At 35.8% G+C, this 24,372-nt stretch overlaps 2 protein-coding genes across 6 annotated transcripts; one reads left to right on the top strand and one right to left on the bottom strand.

The window, feature by feature from the left end:
* Positions 1-1,548: 1,548 nt before the first annotated feature.
* ebag9 (estrogen receptor binding site associated antigen 9) lies at positions 1,549-8,321 on the bottom strand. The gene is made up of 7 exons (XM_082148787.1): positions 8,050-8,321; positions 7,499-7,595; positions 7,038-7,113; positions 5,181-5,339; positions 4,503-4,610; positions 4,215-4,312; positions 1,549-2,779 (listed from the first exon to the last, which is right to left on the bottom strand). The coding sequence occupies exons 2-7, from the start codon at positions 7,579-7,581 to the stop codon at positions 2,662-2,664; spliced, it is 642 nt and encodes a 213-aa protein (XP_082004913.1). The 5' UTR covers positions 7,582-7,595; positions 8,050-8,321; the 3' UTR covers positions 1,549-2,661.
* A 1,243-nt stretch (positions 8,322-9,564) lies between these two features.
* Positions 9,565-23,987, top strand: zdhhc3a (zDHHC palmitoyltransferase 3a). Of its 5 annotated transcripts, none has more exons than XM_082150962.1 (8): positions 9,586-9,806; positions 11,082-11,401; positions 12,754-12,878; positions 13,015-13,111; positions 13,410-13,491; positions 15,602-15,732; positions 21,951-22,172; positions 22,277-22,414. In XM_082150962.1, exons 2-7 carry the CDS (start codon positions 11,102-11,104, stop codon positions 22,164-22,166), a joined length of 951 nt encoding a protein of 316 aa, XP_082007088.1. In that variant the 5' UTR covers positions 9,586-9,806; positions 11,082-11,101; the 3' UTR covers positions 22,167-22,172; positions 22,277-22,414. The 5 variants fall into 5 exon arrangements, with proteins under 5 accessions (XP_082007087.1, XP_082007088.1, XP_082007090.1 ...); XM_082150964.1 differs by having other exon boundaries at positions 9,588-9,806; positions 21,951-22,081; positions 22,277-22,432; XM_082150961.1 differs by lacking the exon at positions 21,951-22,172 and having other exon boundaries at positions 9,565-9,676; positions 22,277-23,987.
* Positions 23,988-24,372: the final 385 nt, after the last annotated feature.

Below are 24,372 nucleotides of genomic sequence, written 5' to 3'. Positions count from 1 at the left end.
ACACACACACACACACACATATACATGTCTGGTTCACTATCTTTGAGGGGACTCTCTATAGACGAAATAATTGTTATACTGTACAAACTGTATATTCTATCCCTTTACACTAACCCTACTACCCCTAAACCTACCCATCACAGAAAACTTTTTTACATTTTCAAAAAAAAACTCATTCTGTATGATTTATAACCTTGTTTTCCTCATGGGGACCTCAATTTAGGTCCCCACGGTGACACGAGTCCACATGAGTCTGTTTGCATTCAGGATGAAGTCCCCAATGGGATAGAAACACATACACACACACACATTAGGTTTCCATGCTTTTGGGGACATTCTGTAGATGTAATGATTTTTACACTAACCCTTATCCCTAAACCTACTCATCACAGAAAACTCTCTGCATTTTTACATTTTCAAAAAAGATCATTCTTAATGATTTACAGGCTGTTTTCCTCTTGGAGACAAAAACAATGTCCCCATAACAAGGTCAAAATTTACTGGTATTACTAAACTTGTGGTGATATTTGGTCCCCCATAATGTAGAGAATACAGGGACACACACAGAAATGTATATTGTATATATATAGTATATGAACCTAAGCACTATATTCAGAAGCTGAGACCAATCATTACAGCAAGTGTGGAACCCTGGTCTGCCTGAAGAACACAGTAAATCTGTTACCAGATGGGACTTGACTGTTGCATAACATGAAGCCCCACATACTGTACATGAAGTGTCAAGACTGAGCAAATGCTTGCTGTGATGTACTCTTAGCCCAGTTAGACACTATACAAACAGCTTTTAGATATGTTCCAGACTAAGCAATGAGGATGTTAAGCATCGTAAAAGATAACAGTGTTAATATGCTTTTGTTGCAGTGTTTAAACTCTCTCTCAATGCATTTGTGATGCATTTTCAGTGCATAAAATCTTCGAACAGTGTTTATATACATTTTATTTAATGAGCATGATCCAGAAGTCTTGATTACAAAGACAAAGTCGTGGGAAACCCAAGACAGGTGTGATGAAGATGCGCATAGCTGCAGAAGACAGCATGTAATGTATAATTCAGTCATAGTTTCTTTTCCTCTCTCCGTGTAAGTGGGTCAGGCTGTGGGAGGATTGGTCGACCGGGGGGGCGTTGCTGAGGCAGATGGGATTATGACATCACATTCTCAGAGCTGGAATATTCCACCCGTCCGGACAATGCGTCTGACCTTGAATATCACAAACGATGACAGCTTCATGATGCTGTTTACAGTTTAACAGTCTGGGTACAAACACACCAAATAAAGACTTCTATTGCTGATTATGTTTAAACAAAAAAAAACAAAAAAAAAGACAATCTTTACCACAACACAATGAGCATGTTTCGTTGTTGTTGTTTTTATGAAGAAATGAGAGATGATTCGGAAACCCTTCAAATACAAATAAACCATTGAACAGAAATCCAAATGTTTATTGCAGCTAAGGCTGGAGAGTGCAAAAGTGTAAAAACAACTTAAAAAGGCATGAGAAAGCATGAGGGGGAAGCATAAATGATTAAAAAAAAATTGATTTTATTCAGTTTTTCGTTGTTTATCTGTACCTGTGACTCTCATGGCTTCACGTTCCTTAAAAATCATAGCATGCAGAGGGTTAATTTCAGCACCATCATCATCATCATCCTCATTGTGTCAAAAAACATGATCAATTTATATATTTTTAAGAGATGGGAAAAAAAGACTGAAATTCCCTTAAAATGTTTATCTGTGAATGTTTATCTCAGCTAATGCTCTTCTCAGTAACAGTGTCTTACTAAAGATAAAAGATGGTTTGGTTGCCAATTCGGATATTTAAAAATTTCAGCGTTTCCATGACGACCAACCCACATCCTCTTAAAACCGCTCTCATCAAGTCTCAGTACTTACTGTACATCTCTGCTCTCCATTCCCACTGACAATTATTAACTCTATACACAGATGTCCCAAATCATTTTTGTCTTTATAAAAATCAAGATCAAAATATAAGGTCTTGAAGGATTATTCACAATTATGCGCACGATTATCAGGTAAACGGAATGGTAAAGATTAGATAGCCAGCTAAATAGAATGTGGAGAGCAGAAACTCAAGGTTGCATAAATTTGTTGATTTTTTTTAAAATACTGAGATCACCCATTTCTGGTGAGGTCCAGTGTTTAAAGCACAGATACAAGACTTTGATGAAGAAAACCAGGTGGGGAAAAAAGCAACCAAAAAAAAAACAAAAAACAGAAAAGAAAACCCCCAGCAAAATGTAAAAACCAAAAGGAACGGAATTCCTTATCTAAAATTATTCTGGACAAAATGGTTCAAGTGTTATAAATACTGACAGGAAAAAAAAAAAGTATATTTTTCTTTCATCGAGCACACAGTAAGAACAGTCATAACTGAAAGGAAAGATTGTTTTGTGCTGATTTCTGTCCAATGCAACAACAACAACCAAAAACACACACACACACACACACACACACACACACACACACACAAAAGATTCTCCCAGGACGGCTGATGGACTAAAAAAAAAATATCCGAAAGTGTTGAAGACAGCAATGTAGAGGGCAGGACAAAACAAGATAAAAATGTAATATGAACAGTTGTTTGGCTGTTGTTTTGAGTGTCCAGTGCGCTGTATTAATGTTATGAAAGTTTGACAGCGATCTTCTGCTCTTTTTTCATCATTCTCTGTGCCTCTTTCTCAATTTTCTTCTTCTGTTGCTCCATGGCCCGTCTCTCTCTCTCAGCCAACTTCTGCTGCCTGAGTTCAGGATAGACAGAGACAGATCATTGTTAATTGACATGTTAATTTCAGTGTAATTGAGGGGGAAAACACTCAACAATCATGACCGTTCAAATATGCTGTGATGCATGATTTATCAAAGTAAAGCTTAATCAAGGACTGGCACAATGCAGTGCAGATTGAATTCATCTGTGCTTGTACAATGACACCTAGTGGACAAAACCAAACAGAAAACCACCAAATTCTCCCTCAGAGTGAATTATGTGTTATTGCCAGGCACACACAGAACCTGCTCAGCTGATTTCTAAAGAACTGAAACTTCTGACTAGACATGTTCGATATACAGTAATACAACCCCCAACACGCATGAGCAAAATGGCAGAACGGCTGAATGAAAACGCACGTTCACTCTCTGACAGCAGATGGCGCTTGAGGAACAGCAGAAAGCAGCCGTGAGCAAAGCCGGCGCGCTACTCTCTGTTTCTGAACAATATTTAAATGTTTTAAACAGCCATTCAGATTTTTGTATTCACAGCTTAAACATTCTTTTACATTTTAAATGTAAAAACCTGGACTAAAACATGCCCTAGATATCGATTGAAAATGTTCTGCTTCTCATTATTGTTAATTCTCCAGAACATGAAAAATTCTTCTAAAGCATTATCTAATCTTAGTTCATGCTAATTTCAACTTTTGCTAATACTTCAAAATTAAAAGTTTTATCAGTTAATATTACTGGATTTGAGCTAACGAACTAACAATGAACAGTTTTATTTTTTATTAACTAACGTTTACAAAGAATAATAACTTCTGTAACAAATGTAGCTATTGCTATATATTATGTATAATAATGTTATAAATTAACTAACGTTAACTAATGGGACCTTATTGACCTTAGTGTTACCAATTGTTCTTTATAGTTCTTTAGCACTTTAATCTGTGAAAAACAGTTGTTTGCTTCATATATTTCTACTGTATTTGTTGAGTTTATTGAGTTCTTTTTGTTATAAGAAAAGTTAGTTAACCGGTTAAACATTAGTTCAAACATTGTACCCTGAAGGAGGTGCCGTGTATCAGCATGACAATGCAGCAATACACACACTTGTGACAGAATGGTTTGATGAACATGAAAGTGAAGTTGAACATCTCCCATGGCCTGCACAGTCACCAGATCTAAATATTTTTGAGCCACCACTGTTTTGGAGGAGTCAGAAAATGTTTTCCTCCACCAGCATCAAGTATTGACCTGGCCTCTGTTCTGGAAGAGGAATGGCTTAAAATCCCTCTGGCCACTGTGCAGGACTTATACATGTGACTCCAAATTGATGCTATATTGGCCCTACACCATACTAATAAATGATTGGGGTCTAAAACCAGGTGTTGCAGTTTCATTGTCCAACCCCTGTATATAAAATTGGGGAACACCTCATAGTCTGCTGGTAATGCACCTCACCTTAGCACTTCTTCTGCCTCCCAGGATGCCTCTGCCTCTGCCTCATCCTCCCAGGCATTGGTGTTCTCCTGCCAGGTGTCCAGGTCCCCCAGCTCCGCCTGCAGCCCACAGACAGTGTTTTGTGAATGTTGTACAATTTGGTCCAACAAATAAAATGCGATGTGCGTTGATGGAGTGTGTTGCAGCCAGATAAAGAATTATTCTCCATAAATTCTCTCTCTCTGATCTAGAGTGTTAACTGGTGTCACAATAACCGTGTGATTAACATTGTTACTCTGTATTACTCACAGAGGGCTGGATGAAGGACATGTCCTGAGTGGCGGCTAGTCGGCTGGAGAAACCCGAGGAGCTGTCCGGCATAGAGAAATTCAGAGGTTCCCTTTTCTTCAAGACAATCTGGAAAAAGAGCACAAAAATGTATATACACTACATTATCAATAATAATACAGTTTAGACAATTTTGGGGGTCTGTAAGATAAAAAATGTTTTATTAGTATCAATGTTGAAAACAGTTGTGCTGTTTTTGTGGAAAACCATGACACACTCCTCTGGATACTATGATGAATAGAAAGTTCAAAAGAACAACATTTATTTGAAATTGAAATCTTTTGTAACACTATAAAAGTATTATTATTTTTAATCTTTTGAACAGTAGTGTATATATTACACAAAAATGGGACTGAGAAGGTCAGCACTACAACATTTGCCCTCCTTTTCATCACCGTTAGTCACAAAACCAATTTGAATTTCTTGAATTTCTTGAATATAAAAGTCTTGTTATTTCAACAGGTTTTAATTTCCACTGTCCTAACTAATAAAAAAACAAATGTTAAAAAATTGTTGATCCTTATTGTTTTAGAGAGAAAGCAAAAGAAAGACATTTCCTAGGACAGAAAAGAAAACGTATGACAATGAAATGGCAGCAGATGTAGCAGGAAATGAAGCAGGCCCAAATATTGAACCTACTTTTTGTGTTTTCCTGATAGTGGGAGTCATGTCTTTGAAATAGTCCGGCTCTTCATCTTCACCTTCATTCTGTGGAGGTGGAACTATCCCGTTACCACCTTCAATTTTGATGCTCGTGGGAGCTTCCTCATCCCATGAGCTCCACTCCTCAATCTCCGGCTATTTTAATTATACAACAAACAAATGAAGTTAAGTGACATGTGAAGGCCAAGTATGGTAATCCATACCTCGAACATGTCCTCTGCATTTAACCCATCCAAGTGCGCACAGATTAGGAGTAGTGAGTAGTGAACAGACACACTGCAAACAGTGGACACACAACAAGAGCAGTGGGGAGACATTTCGCTGTGGCATCCAGGGAGTGATTGGGGGTTAGGTGTCTTGCTCAAAGACACATCAGTCATTGCCGGTATTGAGAATCGAACCCACAAGTGGTTACCAGTCTGACTCTCTAACTATTCGCGCCACAACTGCTCCTAAATATTCACTTATTTAATCAAGCAGAAGTCAATACTAGTAAACAGTCATCTTTATTTAAATTTATGCTTACAAATAATCAGTAGAAAAAAGAAAAAAAATGTAAGTCAAGTAAGTGACTTCACATCACCACTGTCCATATGATACAAAAGTTGTGTTCCAAATGATGCACTATCATTATACACTTATACACTATATTAATGAACTGATCATGTAGTGTATGAGTTTTATATGGTTATTTTGTCATTCAACATCAGAGTCTGATAGCCCCTCCCCCTTCGCTACATAATTAAAGCTGTGACAGTTCATGTTGCCATCATTACACACTTAATTTTTTCGGTTAATTAAGTGCATCATGCGGGTATTTAAAGCGCGCTTTTTCTATTTGGAATTTCAGTGTGAACACACTACTCACACTATTTATTCTACAAAACGGCATAAAATAGTGCACGAGTACGCATAATATAAAAATATTAGAGCTGCATGATTCTGGATAAATTAAGAACCAGAATTATTTTTTTTTTAAATAAAGATCACAACTCTCACTCCCACGGTTCTGAATAGACAACTAAACAAAATAACCTGTAATTTACGAGAGGTTCTTCTGACAAACAGTTAATTGCTAGTCTTATTTAATTGGATTGAATGAATGATTCAATGACTCACTCATAAATACTTCACTTGTTGCATTTCTGTATGAATCAGCGTTTTTGAACGAATCTCTTGAATGAATGATTCAACGACAAATACATTTTTTAACAGTCACTTGTCGCCACATACTTGTGTAACAATGTAATGATACAATCTTTCTTTGAAGTGTCAAGTCACTTTCAAAAAGTGATTTACTCTATTTTGATCGCTACCATAGATATCATTGTTTATATCCGAACTATAAACTTTTATCTCGTCTTTTATCTTGTGTGATAATATGAATTGTTGTAACACAGAAATAATGATACTGTGTGGCTGAAAAGACTGTTTATGAAGCTGTTTCATAATTTTACATTGACAACTACTCTCTCTGGCTCAGAATGCAGATTCGAATGTTCCGCTGTGATCGTACTAGTCAAATGTTTAATAGACATTGCCAGATCGTTGTCATTTAGGAATAAGAGTACATTAAATCGAGATCACAATCTTTTAACGATAAATTTTGCAGCTCTTTTTTAAATGTTTTTGGGAAAAGTATGCTCACCATGGCATCTATTTGAGTAAAAACAGTAAAAGTAATATTGAAATTGAAATATAACATAATTTTTTGATGGATAGAAAGTTTTTTTTGTAACAATGTAAAAATCTTCACTGTCACTTTTGATCAATTAAATGTTGCTTTGCCAAACAGTAAATAACGTTTTTTCTTACAACCTATTTTTCTCTGACCTGCTTTGGTGAAGAATAATCAACTGTGGTCGGGAGGGTGATCTGATCCCCACTCAGTTTGCGTGACCTTCCAGTCCTACATTGACAAAAGACAACAGTCAAAACACAGTTTAGCAGAGGAGACTCATTACCACAGCATCACTTCTGTAAGAGAGACACTCTAGATCCTCGTTCATATAACAGTTGCCCTAAGGCTTCAGATTGACAATCTACAGGATAAATCCGCAAACATTTCAACAAAATAAATTAAGGTTACACTTTTTTTTTTAAGGTGTCCGTGTTACAGTGTAATTATATATTAAACTACCGAGTAATAATAAACTACATGTACTTACTATAAGATTAGGGTTGAGATTACGGTGCAGTTAAGGGTTAGTTGCATGTAATCTATAGTAATTACTATAGTAACTAAATGTAACAAGGACACCTTCAAATAAAGTGTTACCGAAATGTATACCAACCTGCAAATCAGTCTTTTCACGAATGAAAGGATATATGCCAAGCAGGTGCATATTTTAAAAAGGCGAAACTGTGTGATGGCCATGTTATGAGTGGTATCTGAAGAGAAAAAGAGAACACAGAGGGAAAGGGGGATGTATTGAGTCATAATTTCCAAGTAGAAACATATCAAGTTAAAAATAAATTAGACAATCCAGACATATGGCAATCCAGACATATGGATTATAATGATGGTACTGAAAGAATCCATGTCCAAGTCCTTGGACACATATGTTATTTGCAGGATTTGCAAATATTCTGTTCCTAGGTTTAAAAACTAATATGATCCATGCATTATATCATGTAATTTTGTTTCACCCATTTTGGCATATTGACCTTTACCAGAAACAATCAAGGAAGCAAGTGAACTGCAATAGCAATTGCTAATGTTAGCTATAGCCAGCTAACTGAACAACTATGTTGCCTAACGAGGTTACTTCGCTTTAGTTTACATCCACAGGTCTTATATGGGTAAATGCATTATAAAATGGTGCAGATCCATCTAGTTACTCACCCGTCAGGTCAATTAAAGAGAGTTGTTGATATAGGTAGAATCATAGCACGGGGCTAGCAGTCTGGTGCAAATACAACACTTGATCTGTGCAGATGGGACGAACAGGGAGATTAGTGTGTTTTGGCAAAGAAAGAGTTTAGGAGAGCAGAACCATCATGAATAGCGGCTGTCAAGACGGTCAATCTCATCCATATTACTCTGATGCAGGCAGCCATCGTCTCTTCATTGTACCACCTCACCTCACGTCACACCAACAGGGAACTGGTCTGGAGTCCGTGCCGTGTGTTGCCAGGTTGGTCGCATAAAATAATATCCCTGGGTTAAAACTTATAATAATTTTTTTTGTGTGTCAGCAAAAGATGAAAATACACAATTTGTACTGGAAAATGTTGTTTTTGCACAAGAAAGAAATACACACCTGTTCATACTGGTTCTGTATTTGTGCACCATAGAACAGTGATATAAACGCAAAAAGAATTAACCAGGGTTCTTTTGTACGAATACTTGGTCAAGTTGTTCTTGCAGATAAACTGAAATATTAAATAAAATTACAATTTCAAATAAAATAATCTGTACGGTTTTGTCAAACTCTATAATTTTGTTTAACAACGTGGTTTAGAACGCAACCTGGCAACCCGCATGTTAGGCTCTTTTGCGCAAATTTTAAGGGACGCTTTAAGTCCATGCTTGAAAATGTACTTTTTTCTTTCTTTAAAAAATATATGTAAAAAAAAAAAAAAAAAAAAAAAAAATCGAAACATCATTAATCAAATCTATCTATCTATCTATCTATCTATCTATCTATCTATCTAGCGCACAATTATTAGCATCACTTCTAATTTAGCGAAATAAATTTATTTATTTATTTATTTATGTTATAAATATATTATGTTATATTTAGGATACACACAAACACAATCAAACGATGTTTTTCATGACACTTCTAGCTGGCTCTGTTTGGGTTTCACAGAAATAATGCAATGCATTATCAACGGCCCACATCATATTTTACTCAATATACTGAGTCGATTTAATATACACAAATGAACTAAGAGGCTAGAATGGCTACCAGCAGTCTTAACCATAGGTCTTAACACATGAGCGGAAATATGAAGTTAACTCTATTTGGCGTGTGGTTTATCTAGCGATACCACGAGGAATCTGTTACTTTTTTCTCCGCTGGACAGGACGAACCAATCACAGTCGTTTGTGATGACTTAAAGGGCTACATTAAAAAGTCATTTTACAATACGTTATGGAGATGATATGCATTTGTGTATCTGATTACATTTTTTATGAAGTAACAGTTTTAAAGGATTATAATTGTATAAGTACAACATATATCCAATAGTATAAAAACAACCAGAGATTTGAATGCGGGTCAATGGGACATTCTGCGTTCAGAGCCTCGAAGCGCCCCCTAATAAAATAACTCAAGTTTCAGTCTCTTTGGCAAAGCCTAGCAGTCTAATGATTCATTTTCTGGAAGTGGTTTCCATTTCGGATCGTGATCCAGTTGCGCCTCCAGTGAAAGCAAGGGAGGTGTGGCTATCAGTTTCTCCAGTGAAGGGAGGAGCTGGCACCGCACAAAAATGCAGCATTTCACCAGCCTCTGTGCATTAATCGGGTAAACCACTTTTTATTGTGTTAAAACTAACCTGGAACATGTTCCCCTGTTAGTGTGATCCATGCATCATTGGATCTTCTCGGCCTTGGTTGGGCGAGCAAACGCGAGGAGCGCCAATGTCGCCAAATATGTGAGTATCGCCATGGCCAGGTAACGCAGGTTTCTACACACAGCTGGCTGATTGATTTCAGTGTTGTTCAATCAATATCGTGTTATTATTAACTGTCATTAATATTCCAATGAGATGTAAGTAAATGATAAACAGTGCGCTTGGATGATGTGTATGTTATTGCTATGGCTTGGCAGTTGGCACAGTCAGTGCGTAATTTACGCCATTGTGTTACTATGTCCTGTTTCAGCTGCTTTGGCTTGTTAAACCAGATTTTGGGCTGATTATTGAGGTTGATTTTGAAACGCATAATGATATGCTAAAAAATGTCTGGCACTCTTGAACAGTGTTTGACTGTCTCATTTTGGACTCAAGTAGATAGGAATGTATCAGTAGGCAGAAAAGTTGGATGTAGTATTGATTTCTGGGCCATAACAGAAAAAAAGAGAGACTGGGACTACAGTGTGTCCTCTACTGACATTGTTGGTTCTGCTCAAGTGACTTTATCAGTCAGACTGCAGCTCCCATACTGCTGTGTCCACTAAATATGACCTTCTGTGTCTCCTAAACCAGTGGATCTCAAGCTTCTTGACTCCAAGTCCACCAATTATCAAAGACAATAGTTCAATTAAATAAAAATAAAAAAACAAGTTATCTTTGGTACTTCTGCTGAAATGACAAAACTGCTTGTTTTCAAACTTTAACTAAGAGTGGAAATATTTTAAAACCATTAAATGAAATATTAATGAATAATTCAAATGATTAAATTCCAGAATTAGGGCCTAAATGTTCATTGCTAAATGACTCCAGGTTTTTGTTTTACTTTTACACTAATTTAGACTTTTCTTGTAATTTGTGATGACATGGTTTTAAAATGATTTTTTTCCTCACAAATAGCAATTTCCACTCCAATAAATGTTTTAGCGCTTGACATAACTAGAACAATTTTATTCATTAATATCATCCATCCTTTTTATATATGAGGTTTTCCAAGACTGGGAATTCTGGTTCTTACATAAAAATGACAGCTGTTGAGTGAATGATTTAAATAAGAAATATCACTTCTTTTTGACTTTAGTTTTAGCTTATTTTAATGCTTGTTTTGTCTTATTTTAAATAATTTAAATTCATCTTGCATTCGCTTTGGACGTTTTCTGTGATCCACTGTCCGCACACGTCTATACTTCTGCTAACCATTTGGTTTTGTGAACTAAAAAATAGACTGCACAAACTTTTGCTATGAAATTAGACTGTTTAATCCAACTTTGACTCCTTTTTCCCCATCATCCCCGACAGGATGGCATCTCTGTGGTAGGATGAGAAGTCCAGTGCCGCGCTTCAGGGACGTCGAGAGGCAGGCCGGTGGCCAGCAGCCCGCACAGTGTCTTCCTCCCTGTCATGAGCGACAGAACAACATGTGGTTCATCAGAGATGCCTGCGGCATCGTTTGTGCGATCATCACCTGGTTTCTTGTCTTCTTTGCTGAGTTCGTCGTGTTGTTCCTCATGCTGATTCCATCGAAGAACCTCACCTACAGCCTGGTGAACGGCACCCTGTTCAATAGTCTGGCCTTCCTCGCCTTGGCGTCTCATTTCAGAGCCATGTGCACAGACCCGGTGGGTTTTACTTACAGCAATAAATGCATGCTTCCATAGTGCCTTTGGGTAGGGGAGACAACATCCCCATTATGAGGGAATTTTATACAGTGTATAGGAGGAATTATAGCACTATATATCACATATTACTACTAATAATTTAATTTATACTTATAACTGACACTTATATGTATATATTATTTTTAATAAAAATGTTATGTTTATATTATTATTATTAATGGTTTAATAATAATTAAAATGTTAATTATAATATTAACATATTAAAAATGCAACATAACATTAATGTTTATGGTGAGGGATGTTACATTTCCGACACACGCTCTAAGCGGTAGACCAATCACAACAGACTGGAAAAAAATGCTGCAACAATGTAAATTATAAGAAAATATGTTTTTTGAACATTAAATCCTGTAAACATAGACCCCGTAAACAGAATTATTAACATGTAAATGAGCATAAAAGGGGCCCACAACAACCCCTTTTATAACCTAGATATAAAATAGACATTCATTTGAATTCAGACGGTGTCAAAACTTTACACAGCAGAATAAAAATATTCGGCATAAATGTCATCACTGTAGCATTGTTGCATTTTAAAGAGAGAGTTCACCCAAAAACTCACCCTCATGTTGTTCCAAGCCCGTAAGACTTCTGTGCATCTTCAGAATCACAAATCAAGATCTTTTTGATGAAATCTGAGAGCTTTCTGTCCCTCTTTAGACCGCTGCGCAACTGACACATCAAGAAGTTCATAAAGAGATCGTAAAACTAAATTGAGCGGTTTAGTCCAAAATTTTCCTAAGAGTCTCGATCACTTTATATGATGAACAGATTAAATTTAGGCTTTTATGCACACATAAACATTCATCAACGCACACATCAGTTGTGGTAAACGGAAGCTCTGCTCAAGCATGCTCAGTTGACGTGCGAGAACCAATAAGGTTCATTCTCGCGTGTTACGCAGAACGTTTGAGCTTCTACAAGAACCAGTGAGGTTCATTCTTGTGTCTTCAAAAAATTTGGACTATACCGCTCAATTCATATGGGTTAGTTTTATGATCTCTTTATTAACTTTTTGTTGCGTCAAAGTGTCAGTTGTATAGGTTTGGAGGGACAGAAAGCACTCAGATTTCATCAAAAAAATCTACATTTGTGTTCCGAAGAACTTAAGAACGAAAGACTTATGGGTTTGGAACGACATGAGGGTAAGTAAATAATGACAGAATTTTCATTTTTGAATGAACTAACCCTATAAGAGTTTTGTGTGATGTCTGCCCCCAGTCTCCCCTATATCTTCAACAGGGTGTCATAAACTATTACAATTTTGCTGAAGTTGCCTGATGCTTTCTTAGGGAGCCGTGCCAAAGGGCAACGCCACTAAGGAGTACATTGAGAGCTTGCAGCTGAAGCCAGGCCAGGTGGTTTACAAATGTCCCAAGTGCAGCAGTATCAAGCCGGATAGAGCTCACCACTGCAGGTGAGAGAGGAACATATGGAGACATATAGATGCCCATCCATCCATCCATCCATCCATCCGAAAGCTATATCTTCAGCATTAAAGTGACTTTTTCATCTCTTTTCTTTCTCCACTCTTCCTTTCAAACTCATTTTAGTGTTTGTAAGCGCTGTATACGGAAGATGGATCATCATTGCCCTTGGGTAAACAATTGTGTCGGGGAAAATAACCAGAAGTACTTTGTGCTTTTCACAGTAAGTGCTAAAAAAAAGTCTCTTCCTGCACTCTTCTAAAAATATCACAAACAGAGTTGTGTTGGCCACAGGTTGTAAGCATTTTACAAGTGTTGCAAAGATTCAGAAGTAGTCTTGGACTTTCTAATATAAGATTTTTGTAGTTTTTTATTTTATTTTATTTGGTATTATGAATAATATTAATTTGATTGTAATCATTTCACTAAGGATTTAATTGTATATTTTATTTCATTTTTCATTCAGATTCTTTGAAACCAACATTAAAAACGAATAATGTTGATACTGATGTGTTTTCCAGATGTACATTTGCCTGATTTCTCTGCATACCTTGGTCATGGTGGTCTTTCATTTTCTCTACTGCTTTGAAGATGACTGGACAAGTAAGTGAGAAAAGCAGGTTATTGTTAGCAAGACCGATAACTTGACCCCCAGTGACCTCTAGATGACAGGGTTAGATGACAAGCATGCAATTTAGAATGTTGTCTACTGGGAAAAAGAAGTCAAACCTTTGCAAACCATAAGCACTTCTTAAAGCGACAGTACACCCAAATATCAAAATTCTGTCCTTTAATCACCCTAATTCCAAATGTGTTTTTATTTCCAGTACATTGTGATTAATATACTGGTCATTTTTTAATTCACTTACAATGTAAACAACGGTTTTAATATCCATAAAAGGATGCTAAAGCACCATAAATGTATTATAAAAGTAGACCATAGTCTCTGTGCTTGGAGAAGTTGATCCTTTGGTGTGAGAACAAAAAAGTGCTGCTATTGCCGGGCAAACAATATAATGCAAATGTAATGTAATGCCACTTTTATTGGTACTAAAGAGTGGTCAAAGGGCAGGTAATGAAGAAGGGGAAGTGATATACATGTAAGCAAATGTTGAAAGCTAGATTCAAACTCCGATTGCACAGATGAGCGCCACGGCTCGATGTGTTTGAGGACGTGTGCTAGCCTCCCTACCACAGCTCCAGTGACACTTTTATATGACATTTTAATTCAACATTGGACATTTTTTTTTAACTGGTGTTTAATGTTGAGAGTGTGTGCTGGTGAATATACTCTCAGCACTATTGGGAGGTTTTTTGGAAATCACTCTGTTCAAATGATTTTCATCATCACAGCCATTTAAAAAATTGGGACCAGTAAGATTTTAAGTTGTAATTTTTATTAATCAAGGATTCATTAAAATGAACAAATTGATCAATAGTGACAGTAAAGACTTTTACACTGTTGCTAAATAAATAAATAAATACATTTCAACTTTTGAACTTTCCATTCATCAAAGAATCCTAAAATAATTGACACCGTTTCCACAAAAACATTAATCAGCACAACTGTTTTCAACACTGATAATAATAGGAAATAGTTTTTGAAAAGAATCAGCATATTAGAATGATTTCTGAAGGATCATGTGACACTGAAGAGTAATGATGCTGAAAATTCAGCCTTGCCATCTCATAAATCACGTTTTAAAATATATTAAAATAGAAAACGGTTATTTAAAATTGTAATAATATTTTGCAATATTACTGTTTTTGCTTTTGTTCAAATAAGTGTCTTAGAATCTTGATCATAAGAAACTTCTTTGAAAAAGATTTTAAAAATCTTGCTGACCCCAAAATGTATATAAATATATTTTTTGTTGTTGTAGCACTTTATTGTTCAGCCTTAGCTGAAAATTGGTCTTTGGTCTCGCCATACAATCACAAAACAATTAACAATACACAACATCCACAATATCAAAGCTTAAAATATTCACATTTCCTACCCCTTATTCAAAAGACTTATTGCATTTGGTACAAAAGTTTGTTTATTCTGTATATTGCTTTTGGTGTTCTATAATGACGACGAGATGGTAATAATTCAAAAACATGATTCAAGGGGTGTGTTGTGTCTCGTTATAGTCAAAGCTCGTCTCTGAACAGCAATTTCATATAATTGATGGACTGACTTTTGCTTGGATCCTATGATTTTACCTTCTACTCTTGTAATTCTGTTTAATTTTACTTTATTCACAGATGTAACTCGTCCAAACCACACAGTTATGTTATACCCTAAAACACTCTCGATCAAACTAATAGAAACTCTTTGCAGAACAACCTGACTTCTCTGAAAATTCTCTCAATTTCCTTAGCAAGAATAGCCTTTGATTTGCTTTCTTACAGATAAGATCCACATTATCAGAGAAATTCATATATGCCAAACAGTGTTTTCAGACAGGTCACCTGAATGTTGCTAACCAAGCTTAGCTAAAAGATAAAACCTCTTATCCCATGTTCTAATGTATAGATTCTTCCAACCGTGTTTTGTCCCAGTTTGCACATGCAAATCTAGATGCGTTGCCAGATATCCATGCCCGCTAACCTTCTTCTTTCCTTCTAGTTACAAATAATTTATAGATGTGTTAGTAAATTGTATAGCTTTTGTTAATGCCGTGTGTGTGTGTGTGTGTGTGTGTTCCCTCTCCCCTCTTGACCCAAGAGTGCAGTTCCTTCTCCCCTCCAGCCACTGTCATCCTCCTCATCCTCCTGTGCTTTGAGGCCCTCCTCTTCCTCATCTTCACCTCTGTGATGTTTGGCACCCAAATCCATTCCATCTGCACAGATGAGACGGTAAGAGATCGCTTCTTTAGGCAGTGGGCGAATGTGGTGGAGGTAGTGCTTGTGGCCTGATATGCGCTGTTATTTTTAGGTTAATGTGTGGACAGTTTTACCTAAAATGCTATTGTGCTTGAAGTGAAATGTAACACATATACAAGAAGTATAAGTAGGTCATTGTGTATTGAATAGTAGTGCTAACATACATTCATGCTGGTTATTTGTCATGTACCGTCCCTTGCTAGTAGAGCTGCATGATTCTGGATAAACTAAGAATCATGATTTATTCTTATTTTTTTAAATAGAGATTACGATTCTGAATAGACAACTAAACAAAATAGCATTTCATTTACAAGAGGTTCTGAAAAAAAGATGGTTAGGAATAAAATCGCGTGGGTGCTTCAATCATTTAATGATTAATCGTGCAGCTCTATTTGCTAGTTATTATTAAAATATACTGTATGTTGGTGACATGATATGATTAGATCTGACATATGAGTCCAAATGGTCCAGTGCTGTGGATAACATACTTGCACGACACATGATCTTGTGAATTTCTAGCAACTGACCTGGAAAACACCACCCACATATATTCTTGTGCTAAAGATGCAACTAGATCCTTTCAAACTTATTTTAAGGAGGATGCTATTTGACACTGCCATCAGATTCTCTTTGATGGACTACAATGGTGTATGTATATACTGTTCACTAGATGCCTTTGATAATTGCAGGTGTTTAGCATCTGCTCAGAATATCATACAATCATACTACTTGTGTACTATTTCTGCAGTATATACTCTACCGTTCAATTTTTGTAATGCTTTTATTCAGCAAGGGTGCTTTAAATTAGTCAAAATGACAGTAAAGACAGTAGCATTTATTAGAAGGTGTTTTTTTTAGAAAATGATGTGTTAAAAAGAATTTAGTAAAAATGTATCATGGTTTCCACAAAAAAATATTAAGCAGCACAACCGTTTTCAACATTGATAATAATAAGAAATGTTTCTTGAGCACCAAATCAGTATATTAGAATGATTCTGATGGATCATGTGACACTTAAAAGGGATAATTCACCCTAAAATGAAAAGTAAGTCATAAATGAATTACGTTGGTGTTGTTCTAATGCCATATTCCCTTCTTTCTTTTATGGACCACAAAAGGAGAATAAAAAAATAAAAAATCTCCCCTCGCTCGTACATATACAGTAATAGTGACCAGCATCCAGCTTTGTTCTTTTAGCACCGCATGTCACTCCATCTCGCCCAGAAAAAGCACACAAGTTGTGAGAAATCAAGACTAACAAAAGCGCGACACGCATACAATACATGTACCTTCTTCTTTGAGGTGAATATATCCGTATAAGAAGTTATCGCGTTCACATCATCAGACAAACGGAGTTCCAGTCTGGAGATATATAACTCATTGAAGAAAGTACACGGATACTTTTTTGGGGATTTCTAGGCATTGTTTCGTGTTGCGTTTTTGTTCACTTTGAATTTGAATTTATTTGAATTTTTATATTTATTCTTAAATTTTTACTACTACGTTTCTGTTGTTGTATTTGTATGTGAAGACCTCCGATGCAAAAGCCTCTAAAAGCCACCTCTGTCAAAAATGAGATGATAATATTGAGTGAATGCTCTCCGCACATAGTATACGTTCATCAAATACTTTCACTTCAAACTCACTAAATCCCAGCCTCAGCCCATTCAGAAATGCCGGTACTTCGGTAGAAACCTGTACATAGGAGCCTGATAAAAATGTTAATATTAAACTAAAACTTTAGACGGACTTAGAGGCGTTTGCATCTGAAGTCTTCATGTGTGCACTGCAAGCTTCAGTACTAAGGTAAATTCCTTGTGTGTATGTGTAAGCACACTTGGCAATAAAGCTCTTTCTGATACTGATACTGATTCTGATTTCTGATTCTGAAAATTCAGCTTTGCGAGCACAGGAATAATTTAAATCTTAATATGTTAAAATAGAAAAGTTATTTTAAATTATAATAATATTTCACAATATTACTGTTTTTACTGCTTTTTGATTAAACAACATACAAAACATTACAAAATCATACCGACCCCAAACTTTTGAATGGTAGTGTATATTGTGTGCAGTAAGCAAATTTCCCACAATGCAATGCGTTCAACTTGACCTTCCTTTCTCAGATTGATGAATGAACTAAAATGATTGCATAAAAAAAAATATATATATATATATATATTTCCAAGAATAATACTAGATTTTAGTATTATTAGAACTATCATCCCAAAATGCAATGCACTTAATTTGACCTATTTTCCAAGTGTGACAAATAAACCTGAAGTAATGTCAGATGTACTTTTAACCTTCTTAGCCTTCTTTGATTTTGAATATTGAGAGTTAAGGCATTTTACATGAAATTGGATTCAAAATGTTTAAAATATAATTGTAGCATACTACTTTTGAAATACATTCCATTACGTAATGCATTGTTTCACAATCTTTTCATAAAATAAGTGGGCAGTATGCAGTGTACAGTATACTGCACTGAACTAAGCAGTATGCTAGTATTTTATTCTGAACATAAACTTATTGGCATGATTTCTCAACTAAGATGAAAATATGGTTACAGTTCTTTTTTATGGAATGGGTCAGTTGTTCTTTTCCTCTTTTGTTTTGTAATATTCACACACTCTGAAGTCTCGGTTATCTCTTGTTTTTAGGGCATAGAGCAGTTGAAAAAGGAAGAGAGAAGATGGGCTAAAAAAACAAAATGGATGAACATGAAGGCGGTATTCGGACACCCCTTCTCGATAGCATGGTTTAGCCCGTTTTCCACACCCGAACACGGGAAAGCCGACCCCTACCAGTATGTGGTCTGAGCTCAGGAAGCTTTAAGCTAGAGACTCGAGTGCACTTGGACTGCCCTTAAAGAGCGTCTTTTAATTAATCCGGACTTGAGCGGAGCATTTACCAGTGAGACTAAATCACCTTCATCTTCCTTTTGTTTTTCAGGGAACAAATCATTGCATATCCATTTATTCTTGCCTCTATTTATTTCATGTCATACTCTCAAGCATCTCTGCCTAGCTACACTGAAATAAAGATGAATCGTGCAGATTCTAGAAGCCGATTTATGCTAATATAATCACTATTGTAATCTCTTCAGAATGTTGCTAAAATGATAAACTACTTTCTGAAATACCTTCTTTTAATTCCTTATACCTATCTACGATATAAAACCCATGTTCTTTCCTGGTTAACGGCGTAAGAGCACTGACAACCATTTACTAAAAATGATTATTATTCTTACTGATACAAGACATTTTTAAAGGGCCATTTACACCAAGGATGAAATGGTAACATAGTCCATAACGATATCTATAACTATAAAGTTTTAACAATCATTGTAATCAGGGCTTGACATTAACTTTTTTTTTTTCTGTGGCTAGTTATTTTCCAAAGTTATTAGCCACTCAGCATTTTCGCTGGCCACAATTTTGACATTGATTCCATGGGTAAAACTGACATATAGATATTTTTGATATTATTTCAAAATTTGACAGCAGGTAAATTAGGTTGCTGTCACTTTAAGACCTGACACATAGATCCATTATACTGTTACTCATTATCAACGGTTTACGTTAATTTAAAACATAACTGACTGTGTTTACGTGAATACTCACCAAGACTGGCATTTTGACATTATTTAGTGTATATTTGACTGTTTAAGCGCAATAAGCAGCGGAAAATAACCCAATTTATTACTGAGAGACGGATTTAGATGCGCGCACTTTGAGTGTGAGCACAAATCTGCGGGCATCAGTAAAATAATGCGCAATGCATGCAATCCCACACCAAAATTCAAGCCCTGTAACAGCAACAATATTCATCCGGAGCAAATGAAACGAGTGAGTGAGGGGATGCGGGTTCGTGTGTCAACTCGCTGTCGGAGAGATGGAGAGCTAGAAAAGCGCAGCTAGTATCGTGTATCTATTCTGCGAAAATGAGTATTGGAAGCGTTTCAGATATTTAAGTATCGATGTGCATCGAAAAAAATATATTTTTGACAACACTACATTGCACTTGGTTTATTATTTCCGATGTCTTTTTAAAATACTATAATTGAAAGATGTATTTATTATATGTAAAAGTCAACCCACCAAAGTGGCTAGTAGGAGTGACTGCATTACACGCCAACGCCATTGATGAAATGGTGTTAATTTCAAGCCCTGATTGTAATACTAGGAGAATAGGGAAGTCTGACTCCACACCACAGCTACTCTATAATTCTAATGACATAGAGGAACAATGTTGTTGGAATCACTTTCAGAATTATTTTTTTATTTTATTTTTAGCTGATGAATTACAACAACAGCCAATCAGAAACCACATGACTTTAAGAAGCTCAGAAATTTAAAGCGGCAGATGACATACCTGCCATGCACACTTATAATAAACAGAAAATTATCATTTGTTGGTGTGGGTGCCAATATAATTATTGTTATGGTTCTTGGTGTGATCAGGCCTTAAAGCGGTAGTTCGCTCAAATGAAAATTCTGTCATTTACTCACTCTCATGTCGTTCCAAACCCATGAGACTTTCGTTCATCTTCAGAACACAAATGAAGATCTTAAAAATGAAATCTGAGAGATTCATGTCCCTCCATTGACCCAAAACTCTGGTGCTTCAAAACGTTCATAAAGAGATTGTAAAAGAAATCCAACTGAATCGATTGCTTTTTATTTTACAATCTCTTTATGGATATTTTGAACTGTCAGGGTTTTGGGTCAATGGACTTTCGAAGATGAACTCTTTTGGGTTTGTATGGAAAAACATGAGATAGCAGCATTTACATTTTTAGGTGAACTATCCGTTGAAAATGGGTTATAGACTTTGGCTTTATAAAAAAAAAAATATAAGAAATTGAATAGGGGTGTAAATATTTGTTCTGACAAAGCTTGGATTCTAAATGATTCTTCACTAAATGATGCAGTCATGACATCTAATCACAATTTGGTTCGATTACTTTTTTTATTTATTTTTTTATTGGAATAACTTTGAAAATGGTAATAAACAGAAAAGTAACTAAAGGGACGGTTCATACTGTATATTGACAAAGTGATCCACCAGTTTTTGCATTCACATGTATTGTACAACAGAATTGAACATGATTGGATATTATTAAATAATAAATTCCATAACCAGTGCATTTTCAGATCATTTTACACCCCTAAACCATAACAGTGAAACTAATTTCATTGGAATAATTATTTTATAAATGTACAGACTCTGCATTGAGATATTATACATAACATTTTGAGTGATAACAGCACTTATGGTACTCCATTACAGAACAGAATTGCTGATTTACTTGGTATGTTTCCATAAACCTGATTTGCAGAAATGTATAAGAAAGGAACAGGCTTAAGAAATTGTGGGAATTTGACCATAAGATCAACTACATTTATATACAGTATACGACATTTTTTAATATGTTCTATGGCTTATTACATGAAAGATAAATTGTGTTTTCGACAACTTTATTGATTCACCATTGTTGCCATTGTTTTGGTTAATTGCATATATTTTACATTTTATTAATATACATTTTTGTTATGATGAACGGATGATATGTGCTTGAACTTTTAAGTATGTATGAAAAAGACAATCATTCTGTTCTTCTTTGTCAAATGGTGAATTAAAAACCTGAAACACTTGGTCATTAGTGCTTAATGTAACAACGTGTCACTTTTAAAGTGTCTGGCTTTGGATTTCTTAAATGCACAACCGCACGCGAAACCATCTCTGCTTCTGAAAAGTCTAAAATTGTATTACAGGAAATTCTGCAGCTAAAATTCTATTCGCATTGCAAAATCACTGTGTTGTAATCTCTCAAAGGGTCTAAATGTTTTCGAATTTGCTTGGTCTGTATCTTCCTGTCCACTTCCTCTCTGTCTTTAACACTAACCTAGTTTCCCCAAACAGTCTTTGTACATTTCTTTTCATTCTTTCGTGTCGTCTTATGAATGGTTCCCTTGCTCAGAAATATCCAGCCTTCGTGGTTTTGGGAATTAAAATGAATCTAAAACCAACTAATCATATTTAGTATTAAATCAGGCTGATGTCCCTGTTTGATTGGTGTGATGGAGGTAAGCTTTGATTGCTATCGCTATAAAGGCCGTTCAAACATTCAATGTGCCTTTTGCCTGATCGCATGCTTAAAATAGTCTGTTTTTCTTTTTCTTTAGATACACGCTTTGGATTGTGAAGGCATGCCGCATGCTTCATGTGTTTTTGACTATAATTTTTTTTCCCATAAAGTGACAGTTGAACCATTTCTTCCAGTTGGGTTATCACTCATTAAAGATTACACACGCAGGTGCATGAGTAAAATAAATCACTTCCCATTCCTTTTTTTAAACCATGGTGGTAACCATTTGCTTTCCTTTTTTCCGTTCACTTAATGGAATGTAAGTTTTTTGGCACTATGGATGTTGTTTTCCATGCATATATGGATTATATTTATCTTTCAACAGACACAGAATCACAGATGTGTTGTTTTTTCTTTTTGCAGGGTATTGAAAAGTTGAAGCGTGAAGACCCTACATGGGAGAAGACTCCGTCCTGGGAAGCTTTAAAGTCAGCTTTCGGAGGTCCTCTTTCTTTGGCCTGGTTGAGCCCTTTCACAGATCTCTCGTGCCAGAAAGATGCTTCTGCTTCTGTTCCCATGTTCCCACAGGGTGAGATCATTGAGGAAGATGTGATTGAAATTCCTTTGGAGCCTTCTTCGATGTAAAGGTGTTTGCTGCTTAATTCCTGATGACTGAAATGGCACAATTGGACTTGCAAAGAGACTACTGTGAATATTTGAATTTTACTTCTCTTTTTTTACCTCTGGAAACAACAGCATTTATGTACTGTACCAATGTGCCTTAAAACAGTATTTACAACCAAAAATGCATCTCACTCTTTTTAAAAGAAACTTATGTCATGCATAGAGAGATGTGACTCTGTCATTACTTCATTATACAAGCTGTTCCTGGAGCAGTAATGTCTACACTCCTGGGCAAAAACAAAAAATGGCTAAACTAAGCTTTTAATTGTTTTAACCACAAATTATCGGTCAGGATATTAGCAAGATTTAAGCAAATGCACTACTTAAGTTAAAATGCTTGTGTGTGGAGTGATGGATCACAATGAAACACGAGTCACATCGTGATGCTCCAAAGTCATGTCTTCGAAAATCTGCTGAGAAATCGAATAATAAATGCATCTCTACCACAGTGAAGAAAGAGGTGTCATGTTGTGGGGAGCCTTTTTAGCTGCTTGTATTGGTGAGCAGCTTCACTGTGAAAAGTCATTTTAATGCTTTGGAGTACAGGAGAATATTGCAGAATGGCTTGCTTCCCACAATTGAAAAGTTGATATCTAAAGAGGTATGATCAGATGTTATTTTCGACAATGCTCTTGCCCAAATTGCAAAGACAACCAAGATGTGGCTTGAGAACAAGTCCATCAGGCTCATGTTTTGGCCTGGTCAGAGTCCAGATTTAAACCCTATAGTGAATATTTGGTCTCACATTAAACGCAAATGAACTGGGAGACATTTGTTAACTACTCATGAACTGCTTGAGCCATTAACATTGAGTGGAACAACACACTGACTCTTCTTCCTGTAAAAAGCTGTCTGTAAGTTTACCCACATGGCTTAAACGTTTAAAGAAAACCAAGGGGAAGGCTATTTCTTGCCAAGTTATTTTATCTAATTCTTGCTAATTTCCTGACCAGTGAATTATTTGTGATTAAAATGGTTAAGACCATTAAAAGACCACAAAATATTTTGCCATTTTTGGTTGGACCTCTTTCTTTCCCGGGAGTTTATAATTTTAGTTTTGGTTAAAAAAAATTTTTTATTAAGTAACTGGAAGAGAACATTTTTCCTACAGGACCTTTTTAAGAAGTATCATAACAGTTAAAAATTATATAATATCTCTAATGTTGCCTTAATGTACTACAAGACTCTTAAAATTGCCTGACATTGAAACAGGCATAAACCCATGAATATGCAAATTCTGGTGCAGTATTTGATAATCTAAACTTATGGTGCTTATTTGTAGACCTGTTAGGACTTTTCCATAATTGTCAAAGACACTTATCAGATTTACCATCCCAGGATCTGATTGATATATTTCATATTTTTATTGTTCTATGTCATATCTTTCTTTTTCATTGTATTTACGACCTTTTAAAAAGCAATAAAAAAATACCTGTGCATCTTTCCATTACAGGCTCGTTGTTTGTTATGGGTTTTTTTTTTCCATTACCTGATGTTTCTCATGGCTAACTTGGTAGTACCAAGTCAATTTTCAGATGTGATTTCTGAGCAGAACACATTGTAATGGCCAGCTGTGCTCAACAGATGCTGCTTTTGTGGTTGGGTTTAAAATAGAGTCCAGGTCAGTGGTTTGCTCAAAATGACACACAATAGAACAGCTTTTCATTTTTATAATACATGTGGATTTTTTTAAAAAGCATATTTTGCTTATCAGGTGCTATTTAATCCAAATCTAATTTATATGAATTAAAACCGTGTAATGTATGATTATTAAAAAATATAAGAAAATGAATGTATCTGAGTGTGCATCCTGTTCACTACTTGGAGTGCAAGTT

This window comes from Leuciscus leuciscus (assembly GCF_965113295.1).
Source record: "Leuciscus leuciscus genome assembly, chromosome: 20".
Classification (NCBI taxonomy): domain Eukaryota; kingdom Metazoa; phylum Chordata; class Actinopteri; order Cypriniformes; family Leuciscidae; genus Leuciscus; species Leuciscus leuciscus.
The sequence above is the reverse complement of the archived record's forward strand: the minus strand, read 5'-3'. Positions and strand labels throughout refer to the sequence as shown.